Source organism: Macaca nemestrina, chromosome 9 (assembly GCF_043159975.1).
Source record: "Macaca nemestrina isolate mMacNem1 chromosome 9, mMacNem.hap1, whole genome shotgun sequence".
NCBI classification, from domain to species: Eukaryota; Metazoa; Chordata; class Mammalia; order Primates; family Cercopithecidae; genus Macaca; species Macaca nemestrina.
Genome location: NC_092133.1, coordinates 129,859,898 through 129,883,150, shown reverse-complemented (window position 1 = coordinate 129,883,150; position 23,253 = coordinate 129,859,898). Strand labels below are relative to the sequence as shown.

At 45.0% G+C, this 23,253-nt stretch overlaps 1 protein-coding gene across 11 annotated transcripts in view; it reads right to left on the bottom strand.

Moving 5' to 3' along the window:
• The window catches only part of LOC105490635 (FERM domain containing 4A), a 699,298-nt gene that overhangs the window by 355,329 nt on the left and 320,716 nt on the right, over positions 1-23,253 (bottom strand). For 2 of the 11 annotated variants that reach the window (XM_024795699.2, XM_011756453.3), the window contains exon 1: positions 14,487-18,849. The exons of 4 other annotated variants lie outside the window; for them this stretch is intronic. In XM_024795699.2, the coding sequence (XP_024651467.1) occupies positions 14,487-14,579 (93 nt within the window). In that variant the 5' untranslated portion in view covers positions 14,580-18,849. Of the gene's footprint in view, positions 1-14,486; positions 18,852-23,253 lie in introns of those variants that run through there. 5 more of the 11 variants (XM_071068803.1, XM_011756458.3, XM_011756456.3 and 2 more) reach the window with 4 other exon arrangements.

Sequence of the window (23,253 nt, the reverse complement as noted above, 5' to 3'; positions counted from 1 at the left end):
TTGCTTGTTTGTTTGAGACAGAGTCTTACTCTGTCACCAGGCTGGAGTGCAGTGATGCAATCTTGGCTCACTGCAATCTCTTCCTCCCAGGTTCAAGCGATTCCCCTGTCTCAGCCTCCTGAGTAGCTGGGACTACAGGTGTGCCCCACCATACCCAGCTAAGTTTTTGTATTTTAGTAGAGGTGGGGTTTCACCATGTTGGCCAGGATGGTCTCAATCTCCTGACCATGATCTGCCTGCCTCGGCCTCCCAAAGTACTGGGATTACAGGTGTGAGCCACCACACCTGGCTAATGCCCAGTTAATTTTTTTGTACTTTCATAGAAACACGGTTTCACCATGTTGGTCAGGCTGGTCTCGAACTCCTGACCTCAGGTCATCTGCCTGCCTCAGGACAGTGCTCTTTTTCTTATAGGAATTGAAAACTGGCATCTTATGCAATGTTATTTTTTAAAGTTGAATTATAAAAATGGAGATATTTCATATCTCTCACTCTCTCACATACACACATACAGACATATGCATTTTTTCCTTAAATATAAGAACAATGCATACATTTTCTTTTGAAAAGTTAGAAGATCCAGCAACGCCAGCCTCGGTTTTCCCGTGGCACAGCTGAGTAGTAGCTGGCCTCACTTGCTGGGGCAGGAGTTTTCCAGTTTGCAATGTGCCTCTTTCTGTATTTTCCTGCTACATTTCTTTTCCCTGCCTGGCTCTTATACACATTTGAGTTTCTAATGCCTCTATGAGGTTGTATTTTCTAAGATAACTGGAGTGAACAGAAGCACAGCCCCAGGAGATAAGATAAAGGATTAGGTCTTGCGGGTACCATCTGAGATAGAAATCAACTCTCAAACATAGCCAATTTCTGACTGCTGGATCTCGTAAGGACAGAAGTTTCCTTGCCCTGCACGGGCACTGCTCTAAGATACATGAGACAGGTTTCTCTTATGCCACCTTAAGGCCACTGACAGAAGAAAAAAGGAAGTCACAGAGTCCTGAAGATATTTTTGTTTGCTATTAGGTATGTTGGTTTAATGCCATCAAGGAGAACACAGAACACCCAACCAGAGATTCTACTAGAAATGAAGGGCAAATAAGATGATCTGGGCTGGGTGTGGTGGCTCACACCTGTAATCCCAGCACTTTGGGAGGCCTAGGCAGGTGGATTGCTTGAGGCCAAGAGTTTTGAGACCAGCCTGGCCAACATAATGAAACCCTGTCTCTACTAAAAATACAAAAATTAACTGGGTGTGGTGGTGCACACCTGTAATCTCAGCTGCTTGGGAGGCTGAGGCACAAGAATCACTAGAACCCGGGAGGTGGAAGTTGTAGTGAGCTGAGATTGTGCCACTGCACTCCAGCCTGGGCAACAGAGCAAGATTCTGTCTCAAACAAACACAAGATGATCTGTAGATGGATGCTATGGCTGAACCAAAAGCCATAGGATCTAGGTATTGCCCCCTGAGAGTAATGTTGAATGGCACAGCACATGGCCTTGGGAGCTGGGGTTCTGCTCGTTGGGCATTGGTCTTCAGGAAGCCAAGTTGACCAGCAGGCTGACATGAGCACACCATTCTATGTTGTTGATTTCAAATCGACAAGTGCCCGTATGAATTTCCAGACTGCTTTTTTTTCTTAATGAGCTCCTCTCCCTAAATGCTCTGCTACTTGACAACCCAAAGCTGGGGCTCAGCAGGGGAGGAAGCTCCCTCTCCTTGTCCTCCCTTTAAGGATGGCATCTTAGCCTCTCCAGGCTGCTGTAACAAATCCCATAAACTGGGGAGCTTACAAACAACAGAAGTTTATTGCTCATAGTTCTGGAAGCTGGAAAGTCTAATATCAAGGCAGATTCGGTGCCTGGGGAGCGCTCACTTTCTGGCTTACAGGCAAACGTTTCTTCCTGTGTCCTCACATGGTGGAAGGGACTACTGAGCTCTTTAGAGCCTCTTTCATAAGGGCACTAACTGTCTCCCAAAGGCCCCATCTCTTAATGTCATTACTTTAGGGGATAGGATTTCAATATATTAATTTCAGAGGAACAAAAACATTCAGACCATAGCATATGGGAGTAACATCTTAATGACAGTCATTCCAGAAGGTGATACCCGCATTGCTGCCCACATGGGTGGACCCAGCGCCTATGTACCAGGCCAGTGACAAAGCAAGGCTGTCACTGCCCCTGCAGAGGAAGAGCTTTTGCAGAGCCCTGGTGACTCTGCTCATCTACACCCAGGCACACAAATTTCACTTTGGTAACAAAATAGGCAAATTCACAAGCATCGGCACAGACTCGTGGGAGGGCCCCTGTACACTTGTCTGCTTTTAAAACCTCTCTTTCACTGATGTGAATTTCATGTGTCAGGGGTACCTTCTTACTTAAAGGAAAACTAAGAGGCTGGGGAAGGGGAACTAGGCATGATGTGACTGGGTGAACCCCACATAGAAAGCCTTTTCTGGATAGGATCTACACGGAAGACTTCATTCCTAGTGTCAGTGGCTGTTACTTACTTTCCTTCAGCCTAATTGGCAGAGAATAGCAGGATTTTCTTCTATAAGAACTCCACGAGGCCGGGCGCGGTGGCTCAAGCCTATAATCCCAGCACTTTGGGAGGCCGAGACGGGCGGATCACGAGGTCAAGAGATCGAGACCATCCTGGTTAACACGGTGAATCCCCATCTCTACTAAAAAATACAAAAGCTAGCCGGGCAAGGTGGCGGGCGCCTGTAGTCCCAGCTGCTCGGGAGGCTGAGGCAGGAGAATGGCGTAAACCCGGGAGGCGGAGCTTAAAAATCTCCATAAACCCGGAGATCCGGCCACTGCACTCCAGCCTGGGCGACAGAGCGAGACTCCGTCTCAAAAAAAAAAAAAAAAAAAAAAGAACTCCACGAGATCTTAGATGTGATTTCTTCCAATTTGATCCAAATCCATTTGCTTTTACAGAATAGATGTCGATCCCCAAATTCAGAGTTCAAATTAGGACTTGCTCATTTCGGGCAGTTGATGGCTGGCTCCAGCCTAAGTTATACTTTCTAAATCTATTCTGGGACTCAGCTGGATTATGAAGCCCTGACCCATGATTACATCAAGTCATTGAAAAAAAAATTCAGAGGCAAAACAAAACAAAACAAAACAGGTTTTCCTTTCCTTAGGTCTTAGGACACCTAAGACACCTAAGGGGAGAGTGCTGGCTTTTGACATGGGTGACCAATAGATGATACTGAAATTGGTCTTTCATCTTCTCTCTTGCCTTTATTTTGCAGGGGTTGTGGGAGCTGGAAAAGACCTAAGAGACAATTGCAGTTCCATTTTTCTGACATAGTGGCTGAAGGGAGGGACATTTAAAATAGGAACATGCTATTTCTTCAGTGCTATAGGGAGGAAACTCACTCTTGGCCTTAGTGGTAATAATCTTCACCCCCTGAGTCTCCACCACGGTCTCTAACTGCTCTCTCTGTCCAGGACCGACCTTACGGTGAGTAAAAATTGTTCTAAGAGTTTCTCTTTTTTTCCCATCTGCATTATTCCTCACTTCCTCTGCTGTGTTCTTTTTTCTACCCCACTGTGCCTGTTTTTCTGGAACACTATATATTAAGGCACTGCTTCTCAAACTGTCTTCTCTGTTATATGCCCCAGAGAATTAGGTTTAGGATATCTGAGGTGGAGACCAGGCATCTGATCCGTGTACTGTACTTAGAAACACATGCCAATTCTTTTTGTTTTGTTTTGTTTTTTGAGATAAGATCTTCTTCTGTCACCCAGGCTGGACTGCAGTGGTGTAATCTTGGCTCACTGCAACCTCGACCTCTTGGGTTCAAACAAGTCTTCCATCTCAGCCTCCTGAGTAGCTGGGACTACATGTGAGTGCCAGCATGCCTGGCTAATTTTTTTGTAGAAACGGTGTTTTGCCATGTTGCCCAGTCTGTTCTCAAAACTCCTGACCTCAAGTGATCCGCCCACCTCTGCTTCCCAAAGTGCTGGAATTACAGGCATGAGCCACCATGCCTGGCCAACACAAAGCAATTTTGATGCATGCAGTTTGTGCAATCTTTTATGACAATGCTGCAATAAGGCAATTTCTTAGTCCTTATCTCACTTGACTATCAGCAGCATTTGAAAATCCATCATGGCCTTCTGGGATCCTCTTTCTGCCTCATTGGCTGCTCCCTGTTCGTCTCCAGTGCTGGTTCCACCACATGGAGCCCATCTCTAAGCTTTCGAGTGGCTTCGGGTCCAGTCTGCTGACATTTTTTCTTTCCATCCACGCACATTCCCCAGATGTTATCATACAGTCCTCTAGCTTTAAATGCCAATTTCCAGTGGTATACTGGTGATTGTGTAACTGTTATCAACTCTCTAGGGGCTGAAAAGCCCTGCTTTGTAATGTTTGCCAATTTACATGGTGTAAATTTCCTGCCATGGCCCATTTCAAGAGGATCATGTGTCATCACTGAATGTAGAGTTGAGAAGAAATCACATAATTGGCTCTGGAGAGCCTGTCAAGCCAGCTCCAGGGAACCCCTGATAATGTCCACACCTTATCTCCAGTACAGACCTCTCGTCCAAACACAGAACATATGTTTTTAACATCCTACTGTATATCTCCATTTGAATTTTTACTCATTATCTCAAGTTTAGCACATCAGGAATAGAACCCGGTCTCTCCCGCCCAGGCTGTCATCGCTGACCAGCTCTTCCTTCAGTGGTTCCGGTCTTGGTAAGCATCAGCTCCAGTCTACAGCTGCTCGGGGGGCCATTCTTGACTCTTGTCTTCCTCTCTCCTTTGACACCCAATCCATCAGGAAATCCCTCCAGCTCTCCCTTCCAGATAAATTCAGAGTCCATTCACTTCTCACCACCTCCAGGGTATCCGCTGGCCTAAACCATCATCATCTCTCACTAAGATGATTGTAGTAGTGACCTCATGCATCACCCTGATTCCAGCCTTCTTCTCTATCAACCTAGTAGCTAACGTCATCCTTCAGCCCCGACCCACTGATCTTTTTCAGTCTTATCCGGAGTAAAACCCAGAGGTCATTCTCATGGTCTGTGCAGCCTGTGCCAGCTGGGCTCCTAACTCGTCTCTGAGTCTTTATCATCACTTCTGCCTACCCCCATCTCACCCCTTCACTCTGCTCCAGCTACCCGCTTGCCATCTCTCAAGTACATCAAGTCCACTCCTGCCTCTGGCCTGTTGTACTTGCTGTGCCCTCTGCGTGGGATGTTCTTTCCCCACATGGCTGCATGGCTTACTCCCAGCTCCCTCCCTGTCCTTCCTTGAGAGCCACATTATATAACCATGCTGCACGCTCCGTCTCCCCCTGCTCCTTACTCTGCTTTATTTCTCTTTAGAGAACTTATCACCACTTGACATATTACCAGTTCACAAAAGTGCAGACAGACTTAGCTGTGTCTCTTGGGCCTAGAACACTGTCTGGCATGTAGTCGATGTTAAATAAAAAACTGTGAAATTAATAAATAAAACGTTACGTCCTAGGTATTCCATTCCCAGGGATATCTGTATTCTGGGACTGATTCTGTGTGGTTGGACTAGGACTGCATTTTCTAGCAATGATCAATATACTTCTAACCCTTAATGGTTTTCCTCATTAATGTTCCAATAGAGTGATTGGAGAAATTGTATCTAAATGATCCCTCCAATCCCTCCAATCACTCTATGGGAACGTTAATGAGGAAAGCCAGCCAGGCTTGGAAGCCTTTGGCTTTTTTGAGAAAAGTCAGCAAGCAATGTAGGAAAATGATCAGAAGCATATTTCTGTCCTATCTCAAAATATCCCCACAAGGGTTCTGATTGGGAAGAAAAGGGATTGCCCATGAACCCAAAGGTGTTAATTGTGTAGTAGGATTTTAGGAAGTTTTTCATGATCCAGTTCACCAAGAAGAGCTAGCATCTTGAAATAAGTCACTGTTGGCCGGGCGCGGTGGCTCAAGCCTGTAATCCCAGCACTTTGGGAAGCCGAGACGGGCGGATCATGAGGTCAGGAGATCGAGACCATCCTGGCTAACATGGTGAAACCCCGTCTCTACTAAAAAATACAAAAAACTAGCCGGGCGAAGTGGCGGGCGCCTGTGGTCCCAGCTACTCGGGAGGCTGAGGCAGGAGAATGGCGTGAACCCGGGAGGTGGAGCTTGCAGTGAGCTGAGATCCGGCCACTGCACTCCAGCCTGGGCGACAGAGCCAGACTCAGTCTCAAAAAAAAAAAAAAAAAAAAAAAAAAAAAAGAAATAAGTCACTGTTAGGACTGATGATGACACAGATGTTCATCTGCCTACAAGCACAGGCACACTACAACCCTGGCCCTTGAAGGACAATTCTGTTTTATTAAAGGCTTGAATTTATAACCACAAAGGGATTCTTTTTGTTCAGGTAGTCAGCATTCACTCAATGAATATTTGTTTATGCTATCTTTATCCCAGGCATTGTGTTAGGCTCTGAGACCTAGTACAAAAACTGACCAGGTCCTTTGAAGTATTAGTTATTGAGTGACCAGTAAGAGAAGACAAAAAAGAAGTTAAAATCCATAGATGTGGTTCATCCACTCCCAGATTAGAATAAAGATCCATGGCAGTTTCTTCTATATTGTTTTATGGATGTAGGATAGATAATATTATCCTCTGAGGCTCATTGATGAGTAAATACAAATAAAAGTGGATTGCTTTCAACTATGTGTTCAAAGAAAGTCTTATATTACACAGGTGGATAATATTCATTATGTTAGAGCAGTTTCTAAGAGATCTGTTTCAAAGCATGTAAAGAAAGCGATCTCCCCCTGGGCGGGCATGGTGGCCACACCTGTAATTCCAGCAGTTTGGGAGGCGGAAGAGGGTAGATCACTTGAGGTCAGGAGTTCAAGACCAGCCTGGCCAACGTGGTGAAACCCTCTCTCTACTAAAAATACAAAAATTAGCCAGGCATGGTGATGGGTGCCTTTCATCTCAGCCACTCAAGAGGCTGAGGCAGGAGAACCACCTGAACCCAGGAAGGGGAGGTTGCAGTAAGCTAAAATCATGCCACTGCACTCCAGCCTGGGTGACAGAGCAAGACTCCACCTAAAAAAAAAATAAAAATAAAAATAAAAGAGAGAGGGAGAAGAAAGCTATCTTCTGCTTCTCCTGAGAACACGATTGACTTTGTGTACAATACAGCAGATTGAAAGACACACAAAAGGGATTTTGTCCATGCACCAGTTAAGAAAAGAAGCATACGGGAGAAGCTAGATTGGGTGTTTTTGATCTTAAATAGCCTGGAAGGAAGTCATGCACAATTCTAGACTCTATGACTTCAGAAGGCCTCAGAGTAACTATCCAGAGACTCTCCTCAATGTGCTGGGCACTGCATAGGATGTCCCAGGAATATGGACCCCACTTTCAAGGAGCCTAAATAGTTTTTCCCCCTATTGAGAATGACACGACCCAAAAACCCAACGCAACCAACCCATTTATTTCTCTTTTATGTGACGCCACCAGAAAACACAAAAACTAGCTGATTTCCTTCTGCTAGCATCTTGCCCAAATCATTGATCTAGGTAATATTATTTCCTTGGGTCAGTTGTTCCTGGTATTGGCTACATGTTGGAATTACCTGCGGATTTAAATACTGATGCCTGGATTTTATCCCCAGAGATTGTGATGTACATGGTCTGGGGTACAGATAGGTTTTTAAAAGCTCCTTGAGTGTTTCCAAGGCAACAATAAAGTTGAAAAGCACTGCTTTAACATGACCCATGGCATAATGGCAAGGCATGAGGAGGGGACAAACTATTCAAAGAGGAGAACCATAGCTGAGTTTCAGGCCCAGCCTGAGAGCTGTCCTTTTGCATAGGATGCTGAAATGCCTGGGAGTCCTGACCATTTGCATAGCGATTTGTAATCCTGCTTTCCACACCAGCTTGAGGAATGAAAACTCTGGAGTGGTACCCATAGAGACAGCCTTTCCTTCCCCACACTGAGCCAATAAGCAATGTCATTCTGCCCAAGATGAGAAGTCAATGGCTTAACATGACATAAGCTGCTATACGAAATAAAATAAATATTGGTTCACCAAGTTTGGGTCACTTAAAATTGCACGGGACTAACCAATGCAGGGAAAATGGCCTTCAATGTATTCTGTGAACCAGAGAATTGGAGTCCCCAATAGTCCGTGTTCTTTTTCTCCAGAGAGGCGTATATTTATAGAAGGAACAAAACCCCATACAGGATGAGGGGGCTGGCTAATAATATGTGTGAATACACTGATCTGTCTGAACAGTTCTTGGCTGCCTGTGCTCAATGGTAATAAATATCCACTGAAAGCCGTCTGCTGTATGTGTTTTTGGTAACGTCTCACACTTCCCTGCATGAATACATTCAGAATGTAAGCACCACACACTCAACTATAGAGACTCTGTTGTATTCCGAATTCTTAAGTTATGCAGCTTAGCAGCTGTGATAATGTAATGGTTTGCAAAATAATAGACTGGCAAGACGTCAACCTGGAATAACACATCATATAATGAATGATGTGGGTACAAAAAGGTTTAATTTATGCTGTGTTAAAAATATCGCTCCAGAAATATCCCACCATTTCAGTCTTTCCTAGACACACAAAAACCCTTTCACCTAAAATATTGGAATAATTGTGGTAAAAGAGAATGCTTTCTTGTCTCATTTTCCCCCCAATAAAACCATCGAATTTGTACTACTTTGTGAAGAGACCTATGATTTGAGTCTGATTGGCTGTTCGCGCATTAACTTTGTTCCACTTAAAGATGTATGGCATGGTCTTAGAGTTCCCAATAAACAAGAAAAGAGCATTTTGCTTTCTCCGCTTGTACTGACACGTAAGAGCGAACACATTTTCCACCAAAGATAATGGGACTTGTGGTAGGTTGGCATGGGGATGGAGGCTGTTCCAGTGTAGGTCTTAATTCTGATCCTCTTCTCGAATTTGCTCACTGAGAGTTTATATGAACTTTTAGATTTCATTCATTCTGTTATCTAGTGGATCTTTATTGCACTCCTGTTACGAACCAGGAACCCAGGGGTGTTCCCTGTCCTCAAGATGCCTGCATTGTATGGAGGATTATGACTGATGCAAACCAGAGGTTTCAATGCAGTGTGATTTGTGCTATGGTAAGGGAATTCTAGAGTGCTATGAGAGCCTGCAGGGAGAGCACTTACTCAGACTTGGGGAGGGGATGGGGTGCCTGGAAGAGCTTCCTGTAGAATTGCCTTTAGGCTGAAAGAAGTAAAGGGGGTGGAGGGAGGAGGCAGAAAGTGCCAGGAATATGAAAACACACACAAAGGCCCTAGGGCAAGAGCAATCTCAGTAGTTTAGAGGAACTGCAAACACGTCCTAGTTGGAATATAACACTCCCAGAGTAAGGCGTGGGAAGAGGTGAAGCTGGAGGGCTGTGATTAGGAAAGGCCTTGTGATTTGTCCTTATCCTGAGGCAGAGAGCCACTTAAGGGTTTCAGTAGACAAGTGGCACAATCACCCCTCGGTTTTAGAAAGAGCACAGTGGCTGCAGCACAGAGCATGAATTGAGGGGAGCAAGACCTGACATGGTGAGAAGGCAATATGCAGGCGAGTGATGGTGGCGGGCTGCACCAGGGAACAAAGGAGCAGGACGGGGGAGACACGTCTCAGAGCTGGAATGGACAGTGCCTTGTGGCTGTGAGAAGGAGACGATGGAAAGAGAGGAGGCGGGAAGACGCCAGGATCTAGTTTGGGTTTTAGGAAGCTGGGGGTGTTAGAGGAGAAGCAGGATTATTAGGAGTGATGATGAAGTTCAACATGGACATGCTGGATTTGAGGTGTTGAGATGTTCAAGAGAACAGTGATGTCCAGTCCACCTGGGGGGTCTGTGGGTGTGGATATTAGAGAGGATAAGTCAACGGGGCAGAGGAACAATCCAATAAATGCGGGAAATTATGCTCCCACTTCAACAGATGATCTTACGGCTGGGAAATCAGTGGGTGAAAACAGAGATACAGCAACTCGGTAAATATTTGCTTGACTGAGTCCAAGCCCTCATAGATGGGCATCTCAGGGTGTGAAGACATACACATTTCTCAGCTTCCTGGAGCCCAAACTAGAGCAGAGAATATAGACAGCAGCCTAGCAGATTTCACCTCCACTTAAAACCATAAACTAAAACAACGTGGGATGGGCTACATAAAAGGTTCACTCACTCATTCTTAGGCTTTGCATCTATAAAGGTAATCTCCAACATAAAACCATTTCCTCGTATTGCAAAGTTATACTAGTTTAATAAAAACTTTCCCCCTGCCCCAAGGCAAACTCCCAGAAAAAAATTTCCACATTTTCTCTTTCCTTAATTCACTTACATGTTTTGTTCTTACATTTATTAGAATTTTCCATGAAGTTCATTTTTACTTTACTTCTGGAATAAAAAACATCTGGCTTTGAGGGAAGAAACCATACAGAAGGATCTGGGCTTGAGTAAGTCGAGTTACTTGGGATTCACGTGTAGTCAGTTTGAAAGACTTTGTTTTCCACGTGTCTTACATAAAATTGGGAGTTCCAGAAAAGTTATCACCATGACACAATATACTGCTTTTCTTGGCTTTAGCAAGTGAATAGCCCTAAAGGACGGCTCCAGGAGACAGGGAAGTGTGTCTAAATATAAAAAATTGCCATCTGTTATTAAAAATACAAGACTGGGTGCGGTGGCTCGTGCCTGTAATCCCAGCACTTTGGGAGGCTGAGGCAGGTGGATCACTTGAGGTCAGGAGTTTGAGAGCAGCCTGGTCAACACCGTGAAACCCTGTCTCTACTAAAAATATAAAATCATCCAGGTGTGGTAGCACACGCCTGTAATACCAGTTGCTCTGGAGGCTGAGGCAGGAGAATTGCTTGAACCCAGGAGGTGGAGGTTGCAGTGAGCCAAGATCGTGCCACTGCGCTCCAGCCTGGGCAACACAGCGAGACTCTGTCTCAAGGGAAAAAAAAAAAAAAAGATACAAGCCAAGTGTTCTTATACACAAAGACGGGCAATCTTAAAAACGATGCCTATCATTATGGACTGCATTTTATGTGATTGCCAGGTACTGTGTTAGGTCCTTGCATACATTTTTGGTGATCCTTTACAAGCACTGAAAAGGCGTGGGTATTGTGGATGGATAAACCAAAGCTGAGAAAGTTCGAGTCACTCTGTCAACGCCATATGACTCATAAATAGTCAATAGTCAAACAGCAAATAGTCAATAGTCAAACAGTAAATAGTAAAACTCGTAAATAGCAAATAGACAAGCCTCACCCTTGTCATCCCACCGTGCTGCTTTCTGTAGCACCTAAATTGTCTCTGTTACTTATTTTGCAGCTTAATTCTAGCCTGTATTACATTGACTTCTAATTGTTTTATTTATATAAACTTTACAGGCCTAATCTCTCCTCCCAAACCAAACATGGCATTTTATATTTCTTTCTTTCTTTTCTCTTCTTTTTTTTTTTTTTTTTTTTTTTTTGAGACGGAGTCTTGCTTTGTCACTAGGCTGGAGTGCAGTGGCTCCATCTCGGCTCACGGCAACCTCCACCTTCTGGGTTCAAGCAATTCCCCTGCCACAGCCTCCTGAGTAGCTGGGATTACAGGCACACATCACCACGCCCGGCTAATTTTTTGTATTTTAGTAGAGACAGGGTCTCACCATGTTGGCCAAGATGGTCTCCATCTCCTGACCTCATGATCCGACCACTTCATCCTCCCAAAGTGCTGGGATTACAGGTGTTAGCCATCACACCAAGCCCATTTCATATTTCTTTCATGTTTCCACCCTCCCTAGCACAGTGATGGGCTCATGGCAGTCTGAAGAAGCATGAACCAGAACTAAGTCTGGTCTCTCAGGATTTGGTGGATGTCTAAGTTGCAGGGTTAAAAAGTTGCAATTCCTTCTTTCAACTCAACCTCTAGGCAGTTGGATACAGAAGCAATTGTTGAACCCTGCGCACCTAAGGGGACAGGACTGTTAGTGTCCTGGAAATCATGTTCTTCTATTTGGTTTTCACCACCTCTGAATGGCATGTCTTCTATATTACCTTTAATGTGAATACAGGTGACGAGGTGGTTATAACCCTTTTCTCAGGGCTAGGCTGCCATGCCATTGCTCCTCCAGAGAGCAAAGATGAAACATGATCCCATGGGTAAGGACATGCAATGCCAGGTCCCTGGATTTAGGTCCCACTCTGTCATTGACTGTATATTCCTATAGAGAAGATTAAACCTCTCCATACCTTGGTTTCCCTATTTATACAGGACAAGGGTAGTAACCCCTGGGCTCTGTGCCTTGTTAGTAACTTGCGATGGTAAAGCAGGGGAATGGACTGAAAGCCTTATAGAAATGTAAGGTCTTCCACGTCATTAGATACTGTGAGACAATGGAAACCGCTGACGGAACTGAACAAACTGCTGTTGCTTTACACTCCCAATGGAAGAGTGCCGGCTCTCAGCGTTTGCCCTTTCCTCTCCTCCTCTTCTATGAACACGGGACTCCATTCTGAAAATTGTCACAGAATTGTCAATTCCACTGACCCACGGTGTAAGATATCCAGTGGAATTGACAGGAAATCATACATTTCAATTAGTTCCACTTCCCATTGCTGTGGAGGGTGAGGTGCTACCTTACCTTCACAGGGAAGACCCAGTGCTCCAAGGCTGTGCTGCACGGGAGGGCCCCAGAGAGCTCAGACCATACTCACATTAAGGCCGGTGTAACAATGGGGTGTGCTCAAGGGCAGAAAATAGCCCTGTGTGCTTTGAAGGCAAGTGTATGCAAACATATCCAATAATAGATATGTTTTGTGTAAGATACTATATCCCTATATTGTCAATTTTTCTAAAATTGGTAAACAATGACTAACAGAAGTGGTAACTGCATATATTTGAATTTATGCAAACATACATGATTTATTAAGCACTTTATCTGGAGATCATAATGGTATAAATGGAGGTTTCCGGGTGACTGGATTTGTGTGTGTGTGTGTGTGTGTGTGCGCGCGTCTATAAAGGATAAGTATCTGCTCAATATTGCCATTCGCAGAGCCCTAAGGCACACAATTCACATTTCCATGTTAGTATTTGTGAATCAATATCTTAATAATAGAACACATGATAAAAATTTAGTTACCATACAGACCAAAGAGTTTTCACTAACACCTAACATCACACTCAATAGCAGCCTGATCCATGCGTAAATTTTGCTATCACTGATGGCCTAAGCTCTAAGCTATTGGTATAACACGAAATACACAGTAAGTATTTAGTACATATTAGTTGATGATCTTGACATTCAGAACAAGAAATAAGTCTCAAAATCAAGACCTACACACAACTAGAATGGAAAGCGAAGTTTTTTTTCATTATTCAAATGGCAGAAAAATGTAACTCATCAAAACTCAGGAAATCAACCTTGCCTAAGTATTTAGTTAGCCCCTCATATTTTTAAACCTTTAGTTGTTTTTTTTAAAAATTAAACATCACTGAGTAGTAAGTATACCAACCAGACAAAGTCACTTGAATTCAATTCTGATCTTTATAAGATGCTGCATATTGCTGATCTGGCGAGAGAGCGTCATGTGAGGCTGTTCGCTTTATCAGGTCTTGGACTACACCGTAACTGAAGACGTCTATGTAGGTGACGAAAACTCATGCAAGGGCTTGCCACGATTCAAACACGGGCTTTTGGGATTTCTGAGACCAACAGAACTGCTGTACGCTTTGTGGGTGTAGGGATTCCTCCTGCATGTTGAGCCTGTCACCCCAACGACAACCAGCTTTGCATTAACTACAGTCAGCCTCAAACTGCATCTGTTACTCCAGAGAAGGACAAATCCTTATTATTATTTTATAGGATCTTCTCTGCTAGAGACTTCCAAAGTAAACATGCTTTCAGGAAATTAACAGAGTAATTTTAAGCCAAAATCCATAGTATTAAAAACAAATAAACCCCAAATGATAGCAATGTATTTGGGGACAAAAAAAAAGCTTTTAATCAACTGCCTGCATAATTTAAACCACCAAGGCTTTGAAGCTCCTTCACATCACCATCACCTCCCTTTTAGACACTGTCACCCAGCAGAAGGAATTCACAGCCCTGCTGCACTAATCAGTATGTTTCAATAAACACAGAAGAAATCAGTTTCGCAACCCCCATGCATTTCTCAGCAAGCACTCAAATCTTTCAAACCCATTCCGGGGGAAGTTCCCGACCCAATCTTATCCCTCGTATTTCATCTCTAAGAGCACCCCTCCCCCATCCGAGATCCACAAGTTACAAAAATTACTGTTTCAGGTTTCTCATTGTTATCTGTTAAAAAACTAAAATTACAGATCAGATAGTATTCTACAGTCCCAGGAACTCCAACTGTTTGGGAACGTGAGTGACAGAAGTAACGCGGTATACAATGAGAAAAACATCTCCCTGTCTTTGGAGCAATTGAGAAGCAAACAGCCCGCCACGTAGCTTACCCTTTCAACGCTGCGCCTTCTCAGAGATCCATAAGGAATTTTCAGTAAAAGTCTTTGGGATCTATTCGGAGCCACTGCAGCCTGAACCACCATGGTGTACAGCTGTGTCTCTCTGTGTGTGTGTGTGTGTGTGTGTGTGTGTGTGTTCCCAGCAAAGGGAGAGAAGGAGCCTCCCTCAAAAATAAGTTATGGTCTCCTGGAGGGTTCCCAAATATCAAATAACTGAAAGAGTTTTTCTTTCGACCATCTGAGTCAAGATGTGGTTTGTCAGGAGGAGGGGGGATGGGAAGAAAGAAAACCAGCCCAAGTTCTGCAACTTCAGCGCTCACGAAGCAACATCTCTAGCTTTCTTCCATCTGTCCCTCTGCACAGCTGGTTCAGCGAGACTGCGGTGTCCCGCTCGTGGGCAAGTAACGCTCCTGGGGAGACTGATCCAGAAATGTCAACTTTGCTTCTTGTGGCTGCAGATGGTAACCAGGTCAGTTGTCTAATCAAAGCTCTATCAGACGTATTATTCATTCCATCACGTGACTCCCAAGCCCCTCGGCTGTACAGTAGGTCACATGCTCACCTTAAAAAGACTATTTGGAATATCACCATCTGGAATGGAGATTAATGCAGAATCCTACGTTCTGATTTCACTCTCTTCTGAACGGAGGAACGATATTTGACGACCAGAGACAGAACACATCAGGGACCTCTTTGCAGTCATAAATTCTATCCATAAAACCGAGCATCAGACATGTATATCTGTTTTCCCTTCCTGCTTTCTAACACATAAAAATAAACACACGGGTATTACTCACTGTATATGTGAATACAGTCCACGGAGAGAAAGTATGAGGGAAAGAAGAAGAAACTGCTTCAATCACATGATTCAGATGAATCGAATCAAATCGAGCAGACTTGCGTTTGGCACCTTGTCATTTAAATGTTTGTGTTATAGAACATTTATTTTTATGCATGCCAGTAAACGCGAAGAAACTATGTTTCATTTTACAAGGTTGTGTCTTGTGTCGAAGCAGACTCATCCATCAAGTCTGTCAATTATTTTCTGATCACATTGTGTAATTTCAGATCAGACAGCTTTCTTTGACGGATGGCATAAATGGTTTCAAACGTTAATTTTTCCGTAATATTTTCCTCTACCTGCCCCATCTCTACTCCTCCCTAAATCGGCTTATTTCCATAGCAGAAAAAATTACTACAAAGAAAATCAAGTAAGGGGCTTCCAGGATATGGGGTATGTTCGGATTTTTTTTCTTTTTCTTTTTAAAGCATTTCTACATACACTGCTTCTGTCTGTTCTGAGTTTTACGAAAGGAATGGCCATTTCCTTTGTAGTCATCCCCTGGTTTTTGGTGTTAGCCTCATACACTCTGGGCACCAGCTTTGAGACACTGTCTGCAGACTAGTGCTGAGTTTATTGAAAATGACGGAAAAGAAGGTTCTGTTTATTCAAACAAACCTAATAGGAAATGGGGGTGGGGTGCGAAGGGAAGAAGCAGAGTTTTACACTATGAGAAAATGAATCAGAAGAAACAGGAGAGGGGTGCCATAGCGGCGGCGGCAGCGTGCAGACTGGAAACCTGGGTTCAGCCCTCCAACGCAGACACACATCGCAAGTCAGTTAAAGAAAGCATCGAGTTGATGTGGGAAGTTCCAAATATACAACAATTGGGTTTTGTTCGTAATTGGTTCCATGTGTGCAGTGGGAGAGTCAGTGAGAGGGTGAGAGAGACAGGGGGAGATGGAAACCTCTTCACCACGGCTCACACGGCGTCTTTGGCGAGGTGGTTTAGGTTTACATCTCTTTCTTCCCTCTTTCTTGCTTCTTGCCTGCACTGCCTGGTTTCAAAGTACTGGCGGGGGGTGGGAAAAAATCTGGAACGATACCCGATGATTGAGCCAAAGCAAGAGAAACTCATTTCTTTGTAAAACTGCACTTGATGTTGTAACGGTTTTGAACAAAGGATAGGCACATTTTCAGAACACTTTATCTGTTCAGAGTCAAGGCATGTCATTCTTCCAGCTCAGTTTTGGAGTTGGTGGAGGGGACAATGATGAGATGGACTGAGAAGCCACTGCCTCTTCTGTGACCCAGGCCAGGGCAAAGCCCCGGGGAGCTGAATTTATTTACATTTGACTAAATGCAACTTCCTGTTTCCCAGGGGTATTAATGAGTGTTTCACTGGGGGGCTTAGGCTTATGGCATAGTTCAGACCATAAGGGACATTTTGATGAACTAAGTGCAAATAAAACAAAAACACATGCATTTGATTAAGGTTAAAATACATATAGAAGAGAATGTTAATGGAAACAAAAATAACCCTGGGCCAGACTCCCACACATCTGAGTCTCACACATTCCACATCCTTCCCTTGGGAGGCGGGGAGAAGGATCACTTTTCATATTAGCACAAGAGTCTCCTCCCAGATAATGGAGCCCTCCCCAGTCCCTGCGGAGTAGGTGACCACCTCCTTGGAGTGATTTAAAGGCTCTCAAAGGTTGGCTTGTCCAAAATTATCTTTCTGCTTGTCTTGCCATGTGTGTTGGAGACTTACACATTCAAAATTAATTGTTGAGTTAAGGTCTTTAAAAAAAAAAATAGAGACAGGGTCTCACTATATTGCTCAGGCTGGTCTTCAACTCCTGGACTCAAGCAATCTTCTCGCTTCGGCCCCCCCAAACTGCTAGGATTACAGGCATGAGCCACCATGCCTGGCCAAGTATTTCTTTCCATTGTTAGAATACAAATGTGTTTCACCGGAAGGGATATGCATTCATACTCTCACAGTTACGACCACTTTAGGAGAAGTGAGGGGAGCGAATGTTCACTGAGCACCCACCCATTGCCAGGCCACATGCTGTGAGGTTATCAAAGGTTACTTCCAGGGAAGAAATGAGTTTCATTATCCCTGTTTTAGAGGTGAAGACACTGGTGCTCAGAGGGGTTTAACAAGTTGGCCATGGCAGCACAGCTAGAAATGTCAGAGCTAGGATGAAAACCAAAGTCAACTGGTGTGATTTCAGGGTCCAGCTTGCTGTCCCACGGGACTTTATCAGACTACAGCAGTTTGGAAATCCCAAAGGAAGATACATCTGTTGAATCCAACAGGAAAATGGAAAACTCTGTCTTTGAAAAGAAGAGAATGTCAATACAGGAAACTGTTAGATTGAGCAATTTTAGAGTTTCTGGAGCTGCTGCTTTGATGTCACCAGGAGTAAGGCACAGGGGATGGAGGGGCTAAGAAGCACAAAGGGGAGGCGGGGAGGCTGGCCTAAGTGGTCAAGGAAGGAGCCGAGTTATTAGAGCTGGGAGAGCCAGGGTCACCTACTAGAGGCTGGAAACTTGCAGACCCATCCAGTGGGAGATTCAGTCACTGCTAGAGCCTTCATTCATGGTCAAGGGGAGGTGAGGAGAAATTCCTGGCCCTTCCTTTCCATCTGACTTCCAGTCTCCTGGCAGCATCTTCCAGCTAGTTGAAAGGGAACTCTGGAAATAGCCATGTAGGCAGGGCAGGGAAAGGGTGAGCCATAAATCTGAGTATATGCGGCTCCAGGCCAGCCCTGAGGGACTGAGACATTGGACCAAAGGACTGGGAAATGGTAAATTAAGGGTGAACTGAAAAGAACAGCAAGAGGAGGTGGTACACGGTGGCTGACGCCGGTAATCCCAGCACTTTGGGAGGCAGAGGTGGGTGGATCACCTGAGGTCAGGAGTTTAAGACCAGCCTGGCCAACATGGTGAAACCCCGTCTCTACTAAGAACACAAACATTAGCTGGGCATGGTGGTGGGTGCCTGTCATCCCAGCTACTTGGGAGGCTGAGGCAGGAGAATGGCTTGAACCCAGGAGGTGGAGGTTGCAGCGAGCTGAGATCTCACCACTGCACTCCAGCCTGGTAGGCAGACAGCACGAGACTTTGTCTCAAAAAAAAAAAAAAAAAAAAAAAAAAAAAAGAACAGCAAGAGGAAAACCTACGAAAAAATATTACATAGAAAGAGCAGGTTGTTTTCAGGATGGCAGATGACACGGTACTCTCAGCATCCAGGAAGGGCCTAATGGCTGCTGGATGTGGGGTGGGAGTCATGGGGGGAAAGATGCCTCAGGGATAGGGGGCAGTCAACAAACTGTGTGCAGGAGAGGGAGATGTAGAAGACACTCCGGTTCTAGACTCTCTGAAGCTGCTGCTTTTGATGCCTCAGGGAGCAGCGCACTTAAGGCTGGCAAAGCCTTTTGTTTGTTTGTTTTGAACATTTCCTTCCAGTCTTGGTGAAAATGTTTGCATTAAAATCCTGGAAGGAAAATACATAGAAATCCGTTGAGCCAGGTTTCAGGAAAGTCACTGATCTTGACATGCCACAGCAAGATGTATCAAAGCAAATGGGTGTTCTTGGTCATGAATAGCAGGGCGTGAAAGGGGTGGGGGGAATGGGGGGGAATATTCCATCACAGAGAGAGCATTTTGCAATGCTGGTGATAATAGAGGCAGCAGCAGGACGGGGAAGAGTCTGCTGGGCCAACGTGTATGCGCGGTCACAGGAGGGGCCTCACAGATGAAGTCAGTGCCCGTGTGGATGCATGCTGAAAAGCCACGTGAAGGTTAAATGATCTCCTGATGGAATCCTGGGCCCTGGCACGGACATGCGGCCTGATCATCGCAGCCCAGGGTGATCCTGATGAGCCGGCCTCAACTATTTGTCCAACCGTTTGCCCAATGCCTGAAATCACCACTAGTGAGGCTGACCTGTCTGTCCCCTGGAAGTCCACTCACATGTGTGTCTGACCTCAGAACTGCCACTTGCTGGCACTAAGTAAACTCATTTGCATTGCTTTATTTTGTTCATTTGGCAGAATACTGAAAGGACAGGTCACAGGACAGAGAGGTTTCAGCTGGGGAGGTGACTGAGGTCATACTGTATAATAGGTGCTGTCATGACACTCCCAGGGCAGAAGGCAGGCTGAAGCCAGCATGAGCCCCAGCAGAAGGGGCAAAGGATGGTGAGCTGGAGGAAGAGATGGGAAGGTGACCTGAGGGGCCACTCTGATTTTGTTCCTTATCATTCCTTCCCTTGTAAAAGGTGACATACCACTTACATGAAGGAAACGGAAACAATCCAAAGCTGACCGTGTAAATATCTGTCCTAGCTTCCATCTTGAGCCATACTTCCTTGTAACATCTTGCAGGCTGTTAAAAGCGGGCTCTTTCTCAGTGTCGTTTGAGGTCTCCAGGCAATAGGTGGCAACTATTCCCACCTTCTCCCACATGCCAATCAAGAAGTTAGGCCTCTAAGCAGGACATGCACAAGGGGTGTCTGAGAAGCAGGTTTGAAACCCCTCAATGACCTCACCTACAGGCTGTAGGAGGAGGGAGAGGGAGACAAAAGAGGAGTGTGGGGCTCAGGGAAAGAGAGGCGCCTGAAATGGCTCATTGGAAGAGAGGCATCATTTGGACCAGGGAATTGCAGGGATAAGTCCCCAGAGATTCCCAGCAAAAAACCCACAAGGCACCCTGCAAGAACAAGAGGTGGGTTTAAACACCCATCAGTCCCAGAGAAAGCCAAGGCCAGCCCAGCCAGGCATGGTGGCTCAAGCCTATAATCCCAGCACTTTGGGAGGCCGAGGCAGACGGATCCCCTGAGGTCAGCAGTTCAAGACCAACCTGACCAACATGGAGAAATCTCGTCTCTACTAAAAATACAAAATTAGCCAGGAGTGGTGGCGCGTCCCTGTAATCCCAGCTCCTTGGGAGGCTGAGGCAGGAGAATCGCTTGAGCATGGGAGACGGAGGTTGCGGTGAGCCGAGATTGTGCCATTGTACTCCAGCCTGGGCAACAAGAGCGAAACTCTGTCTCAAAACAAAGCAAAAACAAAAACAAACAAAAAAACCCAAAACCCAAGGCCAGCCCATGACAGCTCAGGCACATAAAGCTCTCTGCTGGGCCCTGGCCTTTGGTCCACCTCAGCTCTGGAGGGGTGAAGACAGGGCAGTGAGTATCAGGGAGGTGGGTGGGATGCAGGGGAGGGATTTGGAGGTGGAGCCACACACTCAGGGCTCCCACTGCAGCCATCGCCCAAACCTGCCCCCAGCTAGGGGATGGGAGAAACCATCACTTTGATGGAAGCTGGTGTTGTAATTATTGTCATGTGAAGCAGGGAAGAGGAGCAGTAGGATGAAATTGAACCAACACATATGCAGGAAGAAAACATATTCTTCCTAATACCCTGCCTCGATCATTACACATTCTATGCATGTAACGAAATATCACATGTCCCCCATAAATATATATGTGTATTATGTATCAATACAAAAATGAAACATAGCTAAATCTTCAAAAAGTACATTCTTAAAAGACTTGGAAAATTCCTAGAGCAGGAGGGGGAAGTTTGGAAGGGAAACTCTGTGTTTCTTCAACATTCCACCCCCATCCCATTACCTCCCGACCCAGCTATAGCCTAGGTAATTCATGTCATGTCTCATTAGAGGAAGCTGAGACTGAGGTTAGACAAACAGAAAGGCTGCCTACATCCATAATTTTCTGTTTGAAAACTGGCTGGAGTTTAGGTCAAACATGAAACCCAATATCCGTAAGAACAGGACCAAGACATCAAGCAACACTCCTGTCACCAGACCTCACAGGCCCAGGGCCTGCGAGATTATCTCCAGCTCACCAGTGTGGGAAAGTGTAGCTTTTTCTTGGTTTCACCTACAGTTTGCTCTAACACAATGCACTGTTTTTTATCTGTCTTTGGACAGACTTTTCCTCCTCCTGTGCCATTTGGAAGACTCTGGGTAGAACTGTACCTAGCTAGGGTGGGCAGATACATTTTTCCCTCCCTCCCTCCCTCCCTCCCTCCCTCCCTCCCTTCCTTCCTTCCTTCTTTCCTTCCTGCCCTCCCTTCCTTTCTTCCTTCCTTTCCTTCCTTTTTCCTTTCTTCTTCCTTCCTTCCCTCCCTCCCTTCCTTTCATTCTTTCTTCCTTTTTTCTTCTCTACCTCCTTCATCCCTCCCTTCCTTCCTTCCTTCCTCCCTCACTAACTTCCTTCCTTTTCTTCTGTCCTTCCTTCTCTCCCTCCCTCCCACCCTTCCTTTCATCCTTTCTTCTCTTCCCTTTCTCCTTCCTTCCTTTTCTTCTTTCCTTTCTTTTCTTCTGTCCTTCCTTCTCTCTCTCCCTCCCACCCTTCCTTTCATCTTTTCTTCCCTTTCTCCTTCCTTCCCTCCCTTCCTTCCTTACGTTTCCTTCCTTCCTTCCTTTCTTCCTTCCATTCCTTCCTTGTTTCCTTCCTTTCTTCCTTCCCTTCCTCCCTCCCTTTCATCCTTTCTTCCCTTCCTCTTCTCTCCTTGCTTCCTCTCTTTCTTCTCTTCCCTTTTCTCCTTCCTTCTTTTTTCCCTTCCCCTCCCCTCCTTTCCCTTCCCTTCCCTGCCTCTCCCTTCTTTCCCTTGCCTTGCTGGACTGCAGTCTAGGCTTCATTTAATACTTCATTTAATACTTATCCTCCATGAGCAGCCAGGCAAATGAGATAAAAGATGTTTAGACTGAATTGTGCAGTTTGATTCCTGCTTATCCTTGCTGGGAGAGGGTGTGGTGTTCTAGAATAAATGGTCAATTCCTTGCTTCTGCCATGCCACTGTCCATGCTCTTCTTGTATACTGTACTAAGCTCTATCATACTGGCTTCATCCTTGTCTAAATGGATTGTACTATTTTCATTTATTGCTTATGTTACTTCATTCATTCAACCACTATTTTATTGAGTGTTTAATAAAATAAGGCAACTCCCTTATATGGCATATTCTATTACAGGCACTATTCTAAAGTTTTAAAATATTTAATTTATTTAGTTCTCTTTACACTTTATCAAATAGGTACTCTTATTTTCCCTGGATGAAGACAAAAGGACTGAGGCACAGAGATTGAAGTAACTCACTCAGGGTCGCAATGAGAGGCTCCAGAGTCCATTGACTGCCTCCCTCTTCTGTGTTACTACAACGGATCAAGTGCTGAGCCAAGAACCGGGGATGCAAGGGAACTTTTGCTTATTAGAAGAGTTTTCTTTTGTTCCTCAAACTCAGCTCCTCTCTGTGATGAGGTGTCTGTGGTGAAGTGAAAGACTGCTGGCCTTAGCCCTGAGTCTGCATGTGAAAATGTCATCACAAGGGGAAGCAGACCTGGCCCTCTTCCAGGGCAGAGAGGAAAATGCAGCCTATGTTGCATGGGAACTTCACGTGCTAATCGCACATCCCAGAATCTCACTCAATCTTTATCATAGCAAGCATCAATCACTCAATCTTTATCATAGCAAGCGCCAATCATAGAAAATGTCAAGTCTACCGAACACCCACCCAACAGGATGAAACAATGTTTGTGAAAGTTCTTTGTAAACAAGACGTGTGCACCTTCCCTTTTCTTCCAGTCTCAATTCTGCACATGGTTTTCCTGTTGTCTCATTTGCCACAACAGCCTCCTGTACTTCACCATCTAGCCTTCTGCCTCTTCCTGTCTGTTCTGCTATAAGGTCCATGTTTCATCTGCCTGAATTCCTAAAAGGCCATCCGGCTTAGCCACATATTTTGAGTGGTAAAGAGACTTCTTCCTGAACCTTTGAGAGCTCCCTGTTTAGTAGATTTCATTTGAGTAACTATGAGTACAGAATTAATTCACCCAGGTTAAGAACCCCTATCCCCATCAACTGAAAATCACACATCACAAAGGAAGCTAGACCTTATCCTCTTGCAGGGCAGGGAGAAAAATGCACCATCTGCAG